Consider the following 10,828-nt stretch of genomic DNA (forward strand, 5'->3'; position numbering starts at 1 on the left):
GAAATGCAGCATTTACCGGTGAATTTTAAAAAATAAAAATAGATCATTATTTCCCCATAGATGTACCATATAGTGCTCTGTACCGTTCATATTTCCCCATAGCTGTGCCATATAGTGCTCTGCGCCGTTCATTTTTGCCCCATAGCTGTGCCATATAGTGCTCTGCACCGTTCATATTTCCCCTTAGCTGTGCCATATAGTGCTCTGCACCGTTCATTATTGCCCCATAGCTGTGCCATATAGTGCTCTGCACCGTTCATATTCCCCCTTGGCTGTGCCATATAGTGCTTTGCACCGTTCATATTTCCCCATAGCTGTGCCATATAGTGCTCTGCACCGTTCATATTTCCCCATAGCTGTGCCATATAGTGCTCTGCACCGTTCATATTTCCCCATAGCTGTGCCATATAGTGCTCTGCACCGTTCATATTTTCCCATATCTGCCCCATATAGTGCTCTGCACCGTTCATATTGCCCCATATCTGCCCCATATAGTGCTCTGCACCGTTCATATTGCCCCATATCTGCCCCATATAGTGCTCTGCACCGTTCATATTGCCCCATATCTGCCCCATATAGTGCTCTGCACCGTTCATATTGCCCCATATCTGCCCCATATAGTGCTCTGCACTGTTCATATTGCCCCATAGCTGTGCCATATAGTGTTCTGCACCGTTCCTATTGCCGCATATCTGCCCCATATAGTGTTCTGCACCGTTCCTATTGCCCCATATCTGCCCCATATAGTGCTCTGGACCGTTCATATTGCCCCATAGATGCTCGGTATAAATCTGTGCCGCCGCTGCTGCTGCAATAAAAAAAAAAGCCATACTCACCTCTCTTGATTGCAGCTCCCGGCGTCTCGTCCCGGCGTCTCTCCGCTCTGAGTGATCAGGTAGAGGGCGCCGCGCACACTATATGCGTCATCGCGCCCTCTGACCTGCACAGTCAGAGCGCAGATAGACGCCGGGAAGATGGAGCGGCGCTCGGCGGCTGGAACGGCGCTCAGCGGCTGGAACGCGGACAGGTGAATATTACATACTTACCTGGTCCCGACGTCCGGCTCCCCCTGCCGTCTCACGGTCTTCTGTGCTGCAGCTTCTTCCCCTTTTCAGCAGTCACTGGCACCGCCGATTAGAGAAATGAATAGGCGGCTCCACCCCTATGGGAGGTGGAGCCGCTTATTCATTTCTCTAATGAGCGGTCCCATGTGACCGCTGAACAGTGGAAGAACTGTAGCACCGAAGACCTGGGACAGGCGGGGAGCGCCAGGATCGCTGGGACTAGGTAAGTATACCTCAGCGCCCTCACCCCCTCACCCGCCGACCCCACAGCTACCGTGACTCGAGTATAAGCCGAGAGGGGCACTTTCAGCCCAAAAATTTGGGCTGAAAATCTCCGCTTATACTCGAGTATATACGGTATGTGTCTCACTTACATATATGTAGAGAGAGAGAGACTGTATATATATTTTCACAAATATTTGAGGTCATGGACACATTATTTGTCCATTTTGCAAGCCAGTGAGAAAATCTCGCTGTACGGATGCCATACACATGTCACACGGATACTTTGATGTGAGGAAATCGCATCCTCACATTGCAGACTGATGACATACAGATCACGGTTCATGAAACATTTGTGCGATTCTTGTCCGTGAAAAACCGTGACCGCGACATCATCGAAGGTCCTTCACTCTCTGCATTCTTAGGAACGGAGGCAGACGCTTGCAGTGCTGAGAGCCAGGGTTCGTCGGAGGGCTGAGTATATCCATATTTTTTATTTTTATTCTTTATTTTTTACATGAATATGGATCCCAGGGCCTGAAGGAGAATCTCCTCTCCTCCAGACCATGGGAACCACACGCCGTATAAGATGACCCACGTCTTATACGACGGGTATATCCCAAATTCCATATTTTATATGGAAAAGTTGGGGGTCGTCTTATACGCCCAGTCGTCTTATACACCAGAAAATACTGTATGTCGCTTATACCTCATGGTGATAGGGATAATATTTCAATTAAAAAAAAAAAATTGTAGAATTGCTGTTTTTCCATTCCTTTCTTTGCAAAATGTGAATTCAAGTTTTTCAATACTTTATATAAAACCAGAATATGGTAATTAAAAACAACAAGCTCTAAAGAAAATTAAATTATGGCTCTTGGTGATGAAGCTCCGGATTTCAGTACAATCATCTAATGGTGGATCTTATTTCATCTTGGAGAATTATTGCGCCGTCTTGAAGAATTATTAAGTTAATGATGCTAAATTGTAAACAAATCAAACAATATTAAAAGCTAAAAAAAAGTGTAAAAATAAACAATGGTCTTTGTTCTCACTGTTCTTGTGATGTTTTTCCTTTTGTGACTTGCTCATACTTTGTGTAAGTAATGGCAGTGGAGCCTTCTGTATGAAATAAAAACTACATTTCACCATTGAGCAACAGCATTGAAAAATTAAAATGTTTGCTCTGAAAACAAAACGCCAATGACAATGGAAGGGATTTTCCGTGTGGCTATTCTGCTGTATGGGAAAAATCTGTTTACTCTGCTTCTATATGACGTAATAAAAGTTGTCTGTAGTGAAAATGAAAGGAACTTTTTCTGCACAGAATATCAAGAAGACGTCAGAATAACTTGGACAGGTAACAATTCCTGTAGACTGGACGATGATCTGGCTTCTGAAGCTCTTGTTGGTACTGGAAACAATTCAAGTGAGGCTAAAGAAGATAAAGAGAAGGACCAGGAACAATCCATGTTTTCTGAGTAAAGATGAGATAAAAGAAGCCGAAGAAGCTAAAGAACGAACCCAACGACTTTTATCTGATGCTCTGAAGAAAAAAGAAAGTCTCCTGGTGGAAGATCCCAAGGTGTTTGGAGACCTAAACTTGAAGAAGCTTTGTCCATTCCTAACCACAGATCTGGTGGAGGAGCTGATCCGAGAACTAGAGAAAGTGACGTTTGCAAAAAATAAAGATCCTAAGCAAGATATTGGAACTGTTGCGTATGTATACCGCGGCTCTGAAGATAGAACCATCTACCTATGTGAACTATTTTGGAAAATGGATCCAAAATTTAAGTCCCATCAAGACACAATTATCCACGAGGTTTGCCACATTCTTGGTTATGATCATACAGTCCAGGAGAACAGTGACGGAGTGCAGAAGTCTCCACAGTCCATGTTATGTCCTCAGACCACTTTCTCGGTGGCTTCAGCCCTGACATCATCCATGGATCATCCTGGAACCTTCACAGACGGCTCCTACTCCTGCTGTGGTGAGACCTCCCGGGACACCGTGTGCGAGAAATCCTGGATCTGTAACCACATCAGGTAGGTGTCACATATTTATCTATTTCTAGACAGTATAATGTCTGGTGATTTACTGATCTACTGCAAACTGCCATAAAGAGGAAAGAGCGGAGCAAGTAGGAAACATCTACAGGGTGATGAGTAGTTTTTCCCTCATATGGGACAAAGTTTCATTTTACTACCCTCGATCTGTATCTAAATACCCTGACCAGGTGGTGTGCTGACACCCAGAATCCAGAGTGTATGCCTCTACCTATGTACGTTGGGTATATAAACAATGGGAGGGAATGTATAGAATGTATTATAAATGTGGCATATCTGTTGGCTGTCTCTGCACCAGAAAATTAAATCTAAAGCAGCTCTTGATTTTACATACTTTCTCATGGAAGTTATTCCTCTGTTCTTGGAGGGATCAAGCTCAATTTTATTAAATCCTCAATTTTATTAATTTTTTTACAAAAGTAACACAAAGGGCAAAAAGTTGAAATTTTTGACCATACCTGTCTTGTGGCAAATTTTGGAACCTGTTTATGATAAATAATAGATATCCCTCTTTGTGTTTCTATAAGTGACTCTGAGATAGTTGCTCCAGAGCTGATAAACGCGGCTGCTGAAATTTACTTACTCCCTAGATTCAGATACAAAAGTAAAAGGTCAGGAGAAAAACTAGGACTCAAGTAAAGGCAAATTATCAGGAGAGTAAGTTCTGATTTTTAACCTTGCATCTAACTAATTTGATAATTTTTTTTAATTATTATTATTATATATCAGATTGGTGAAGTTGATCGACAAAGTAGAACGTCTGTGGAAACAAATATTGCTGGTGCCGAGATGTCCTGCTGGGGATGAGACCGATACTACCAGTGATGATACAGATGCTCCGGTAGAAGAATTGGAGTCAGATACTTGTAGCGTAAAGACAGAATTTTCTTTTGAAGATCCGGATATATCTGATGACGAGATAGATGAGTCTGAGGAGCAGACAGATATTGTTATGCAGATGATAAAGAGATGGACGACTCTGGTGAAAACTCTGTCCGGTCTGTTGAAGACACAAACCAATTTGTTAGAGAAGCAGAAATATCTGATGAAACAAATCAATCTATTGAAGATGGATAGAAATCTATTGAAGACACAGAGAAATCTATTGAAGACGAAGAGAAATCTATTGAAGAAGCAGAGAAATCTATTGAAGACGAAGAGAAATCTGTTGAGGCAGAGAAATCTATTGAGTCAGAGAAATCTATTGAGGCAGAGAAATCTATTGAGTCAGAGAAATCTATTGAAGACACAGAGAAATCTGTTAATGGCACAGGATAATGTTTTGAAGGAAGAGGACAATATGGAGAAGACACTGGACGACAAGGATGACGAGTGGGAGATACTGTTCGATATGTTTAAGACATCGGACAATGTGAAGAAAACAAAGGCGGATGTGGTGAACACCCTGAGCGATTTACTGAAGACACTGGCCGATGTGTTGGAGACACAGTATATGCAGAAACGTTGACTATTATTGGATAGGTACAGGATGAGGTTTTGGACCAAGAATGGGGCAGAGAATTGAAATAATGGCCCCACATTCAGAAAAAAATACACTAGAATCTCAGTGACTTAAAAATTTTTACTTTTAAAGGGTTAAGTGTCCTGTTGTGCCATAATAAAGAGGTTAAAACAATATCATGATTTTACTACTACATGTTCTGTACATGACTGATGTTATAATCAGATCAGGAATACGACAATCGATGACCTTTATGACTATTTACATATAGTAATTATTAATACAATCCACTTATCATTTGCAGCCTGGAAGCCAACAAGAAGTTGATTTTGGTTGACAAAAAATGCTGACACGTGTAGTTATTATTTTTAGTTTATAAACCAAATAAGTTAAAATTGTTCTTCTCAGTTTCTGTATTTTTCCTAATAACAATAAAAAAATGATTATCCAACAAGAGTATGAACCGCAATCCTGACTTTAGAAGAAAGTATAGAATAGACTTTATTTAATTAATCAGTATCTCACAAAGCATTGTAGCATTGCGGGAATGTTTTCAGACTGATGAAGGTCCTTCTTCAGGCTCTATGAGGAGGAATAAGGACAGCCTTGCCTCCCATTTATTTCCACACTACTTCTGGGTAAGAAGGATAGAATTGGGCTTAAATATTTATACAATCAGATACAATTTTGAAAACTCTGGTCCAGACTGATTTTCTATGTGATACGTGAAGGATGTGAGTGATCAGTGATGTGTCGGCCATTACATAATAAAGGAGAAATGTCAAAGGTCTAAAATATGACTATACAAGATGCCACTAAGTAGTGAAAAAAAAATACTTTATAAAAGAGGATAAACGAATTTGCAAGGAAATGGACATCCCAGATTCTCTACTGGCTGATGTTAAATTCCTATATGGTTTGAGGCCTGAGTTTCCGATCTTACTATGCTCCTGCTAAACCCTGATCTTTCCCCTCCCCCACCCCATGAGGCATGGGACAGAACTGTAATGTAAACAAGACACAAAGGCAAAACAGAGATAAAAGAAAGCCTCTACCATACAAACACACTAACCAACAATAGGGAGGATGATAGGGACAGGGAGGAATAAACTAAATGGGAAGGGGACCAGGAGATAAACACACACATACTAAAGCAAACCACAGAACACTTCTACAGCAACTCTACTCCAACCACTTAGCTTTAGCAAACAGCACAGGGAGATGAATCTTTCACTGGCAGGGACAAGAAGGTCTGACCAGTTTATATAGGAAGAGGAAATGACCAGATCAGAAGCAGCTGAAATGGAGCTGCATGTTTCTAACCAGCATAGAAAGGGTTGTTAACCTATTTAGCACCAGAGGAAACTAAATCCCTTTAATATGGGACACAAATCACACCATCTCTAAAGAAGAACTGCGATTCATTACCCGACGTGACCGTCTAACTCCAGGTCTTCCAGGGAGACGTGACACCCTTGTGACATTATCTATTCACATCTTTTTTGCAAAAGGAATATCAAAAGAATAGAAAAACGCAACAGCACTCACCAAATATGCAGTTTCAAGTGTCCTTTATTGCAAAACCATGCGGTACATCTTCACGGCATGGGGGAGTAGAAAAAGAGGGGTGGGAGTGCGGCAGGCGAGACGACGTCCGTTTCGCGCTACACACGAGCGCTTCTACGGGTCAATGTCCAAAACGGAAGTGACGCTAGGTTAAGTAAGTAAATGAACACGAACTCCTCCTGCGTCATCATCCAATTGGACAATAGAAAAAGTGCACAGTGTATTAAAAACAATTAAAAACAAATATATAAGCACATTACTGACATGAATAAAGCACATATACAATCCTGCAATCAAAATGCTATATGAAAACATAGTACTACGATCAAGATATTATACACAGCTGATAATCTGCAATGCCCATCGGAAGGAAAAAATTGTGACATCACAAACACACCTACCGGTGTCATATCGAAAAGCATGGAAAAATGTGGCACTATAACAGCACCGAAAACTGCAACAAAAAAACAAACAGTGAGAGACCGCCCTGCAAAACTGAATTACAGAAACACGGACATATCGATTCTGTCATTCAGGCCAGCTGGGCCAGTGGCTTTTGTCCGCAAAATCCACTTCGCCTCCTGTTATGATCCGGTGACCTTGGAGCAGCATGAAAACTTTCACTGGAGTAGGTGGTAACTGTACTGACCGCAAATCCTGATCTTAACACCGCAACTAGAAGTAACCGTGGAGTGTACCTAACCAATCCTAGACACCTCGTCACAGCCGGAGGACTAAATACCCCTAAAGATGGAAATAGGAATTCTACCTTGCCTCAGAGCAGAACCCCAAAGGATAGGTAGCCCCCCACAAATATTGGCTGTGAGTAGGAGAGGAAAGACACACACAGGCAGAAAACAGGATTTAGCACTAGAGGCCATTCTAGCTAAAATAGGAAAGGATAGGACAGAGTACTGTGCGGTCAGTATTAAAACCCTTCCAAAAATATCCACAGCAGATTATACAAAAATTCCTCCATCTAACTAAAAACGTGGAACGTATATCTGCAACTCCAGAGAATCCTACACTCAGACCAGGAATACAATCAAAAAACAAGCACACAGCATGTGTGCCATAGAAAAAGAAACAGACACTTATCTTTGCTGAATTGGCAGCTAAGCAGGAGAAGCCAGGCAGAGGTCCAACACCTCCCAAGAAACATTGACAACTGGCAAGGACTAATTAGTCCTGCAAACCTAAATACCCCAGTCAGAATTGCAATCAGCAGATACACCTGTCCAGGACTGCAGCCCAGGGACAACTGCATTACCACCTACAACCACCGGAGGGAGCCCAAAAGCAGAATTCACAACAGTACCCCCCCTTGAGGAGGGGTCACCGAACCCTCACCAGAGCCCCCAGGCCGATCAGGATGAGCCAAATGAAAGGCACAAACCAAATCAGCGGCATGGACATCAGAGGCAAAAACCCAAGAATTATCCTCCTGGCCATAACCCTTCCATTTGACAAGGTACTGAAGCTTCCGCCTCGAAAAACGGGAATCCAAAATCTTCTCAACAACATATTCCAACTCCCCATCAACCAACACAGGGGCCGGAGGATCAACAGAGGGAACAACGGGCTCCACATATTTCCGCAATAAAGATCTATGGAAGACATTATGGATAGCAAAAAAGGCCGGAAGCGCCAGTCGAAAAGACACCGGATTAATAATCTCAAAAATCCTATAAGGACCAATAAACCGAGGCTTAAACTTAGGAGAAGAAACTTTCATAGGAACATGACGGGAAGACAACCAGACCAGATCCCCAACCTGAAGCCGGGAACCAACACACCAACGATGGTTAGCAAAATGTTGAGCCTCCTCCTGAGACAACACCAAATTGTCCACCACATGAGCCCAAATCTGCTGCAACCTGTCAACCACAGAATCCACACCAGGACAGTCAGAAGGCTCAACCTGCCCAGAAGAAAAACGAGGATGAAAACCAAAATTACGAAAGAAAGGCGAAACCAAAGTAGCCGAACTAGCCCGATTATTAAGGGCAAACTCGGCCAATGGCAAGAAAGCCACTCAATCATCCTGATCAGCAAACACAAAGCATCTCAAATAAGTCTCCAAAGTCTGATTAGTTCGCTCGGTCTGACCATTTGTCTGAGGATGAAATGCAGAAGAAAAAGACAAATCAATGCCCAGCCTAGCACAAAAGGCCCGCCAAAAGCTAGAAACAAACTGGGAACCTCTGTAGGACACAATATTCTCCGGAATACCATGCAAACGGACCACATGCTGAAAGAACAACGGAACCAAATCCGAAGAGGAAGACAATTTAGGCAAAGGCACCAAATGAACCATCTTAGAGAACCGGTCAAACAACCCAGATAACCGACATCCTCTGGGAAACCGGAAGATCAGAAATAAAATCCATAGAAATATGCGTCCAGGGCCTCTCAGGGACCGGCAATGGCAAAAGCAACCCACTAGCACGGGAACAACAAGGCTTGGCCCGCGCACAAGTCCCACAGGACTGCACAAAAGAAGGCACATCACGTGACAAAGAAGGCCACCAAAAGGACCTACCAACCAAGTCTCTGGTACCAAAAATGCCAGGATGACCAGCCAACATGGAACAGTGAACCTCAGAAATCCCTCTACTAGTCCATCTGTCAGGAACAAACAATTTCCCCACAGGACAGTGGTCAGGTCTGTCAGCCTGAAATTCCAGAAGAACCCGTCGTAAATCAGGGGAAATGGCAGAAAGGACCACCCCTTCTTTCAGAATACCGACCGGTTCTAAGACCTCAGGAGAATCAGGCAAAAAACTCCTAGAGAGGGCATCAGCCTTAATGTTCTTAGAACCCGAAAGGTACGAGACCACGAAATCAAAACGGGAAAAAAACAAGGACCATCGAGCCTGTCTAGGATTCAGCCGTTTGGCAGACTTGAGGTAAATCAAATTCTTATGATCAGTCAAGACCACAATACGGTGCTTAGCTCCCTCAAGCCAATGTCGCCACTCCTCAAACGCCCACTTCATAGCCAACAACTCCCGTTTGCCGACATCATAATTGCGTTCAGCAGGCGAAAACTTACGGGAAAAGAAGGCACACGGTTTCATTAAGGAACCAACAGGATTCCTCTGAGACAAAATGGCCCCTGCCTCAATCTCAGAAGCGTCAACCTCAACCTGAAACGGAAGAGAAACATCCGGTTGGCGCAACACCGGAGCAGAAGTAAATCGACGTTTAAGCTCCTGAAAGGCAGAGACAGCCGCAGAGGACCAATTCGCCACATCAGCGCCTTTCTTCGTCAAATCGGTCAAGGGTTTAAGCACGCTGGAAAAATTAGCAATGAAACGGCGATAAAAATTTGCAAAACCCAAAAATTTCTGAAGGCTCTTCACGGATGTGGGCTGAATCCAATCATGAATGGCATGAACCTTAAACGGATCCATCTCTATAGACGAGGGAGAAAAAATGAAGCCCAAAAAAGAAACCTTCTGCACCCCAAAGAGACACTTAGACCCTTTCACAAACAGGGCATTGTCACGAAGGATCTGAAATACCATCCTGATCTGTTCCACATGAGACTCCCAATCATCGGAAAAAAATCAAAATATTGTCCAAATATACAATCAAGAACTTATCAATATAAGTCCGGAAGATATCATGCATGAAGGACTGAAAAACAGATGGGGTATTAGTGAGCCCGAATGGCATCACAAGGTATTCAAAATGGCCTTCGGGCGTGTTAAACGCAGTTTTCCATTCATCACCCTGCTTAATACGAACAAGATTATATGCCCCCCGAAGGTCAATCTTCGTAAACCAACTAGCTCCCTTAATCCTAGCAAACAAATCGGTAAGCAAAAGTAAAGGGTATTGAAACTTGACCGTGATCTTATTCAAGAGGCGATAATCAATACAGGGTTTCAAGGAGCCATCGTTTTTAGCAACAAAAAAGAACCCAGCTCCCAACAGTGAAGAAGACGGCCGAATATGCCCTTTCTCCAAAGACTCCTTAATATAGCTCCGCATGGTGGTATGTTCAGGCACAGATAGTTTGAAAAGTCGACCCTTAGGAAACTTACAGCCTGGAATCAAGTCAATAGCACAATCGCAGTCCCTGTGCGGTGGAAGGAAACTGGACTTGGGCTCATCGAATACATCCTGAAAATCAGACAAAAACTCTGGAATTTCAGAAGAAGAGATTGAAATCAAAGGAACATCATTATGAACCCCCTGACAACCCCAACTAATCACAGCCATGGACTTCCAATCCAACACAGGATTATGTACCTGCAACCACGGAAAACCCAGCACGATAGCATCATGCAAATTATGCAACACCAGAAATCGACAATCTTCTTGATGGGCTGGCGCCATGTGCATGGTCACCTGTGTCCAAAACTGGGGCTTATTTTTAGCCAAGGGTGTAGCATCAATGCCCCTTAAAGGAATAGGGTTCTGCAAAGGCTGCAAGGGA

The 10,828-nt window shown here is 43.1% G+C and overlaps 1 protein-coding gene across 1 annotated transcript; it reads left to right on the top strand.

Moving 5' to 3' along the window:
* Positions 1 to 2,609: 2,609 nt before the first annotated feature.
* On the top strand, positions 2,610 to 4,994 carry LOC138645794 (uncharacterized). Its single transcript, XM_069735307.1, has 2 exons — positions 2,610 to 3,332; positions 4,083 to 4,994. Exons 1-2 carry the CDS (start codon positions 2,671 to 2,673, stop codon positions 4,819 to 4,821), a joined length of 1,401 nt encoding a protein of 466 aa, XP_069591408.1. The 5' UTR covers positions 2,610 to 2,670; the 3' UTR covers positions 4,822 to 4,994.
* Positions 4,995 to 10,828: the final 5,834 nt, after the last annotated feature.

This window comes from Ranitomeya imitator, chromosome 7 (genome assembly GCF_032444005.1).
Source record: "Ranitomeya imitator isolate aRanImi1 chromosome 7, aRanImi1.pri, whole genome shotgun sequence".
NCBI lineage: Eukaryota > Metazoa > Chordata > Amphibia > Anura > Dendrobatidae > Ranitomeya > Ranitomeya imitator.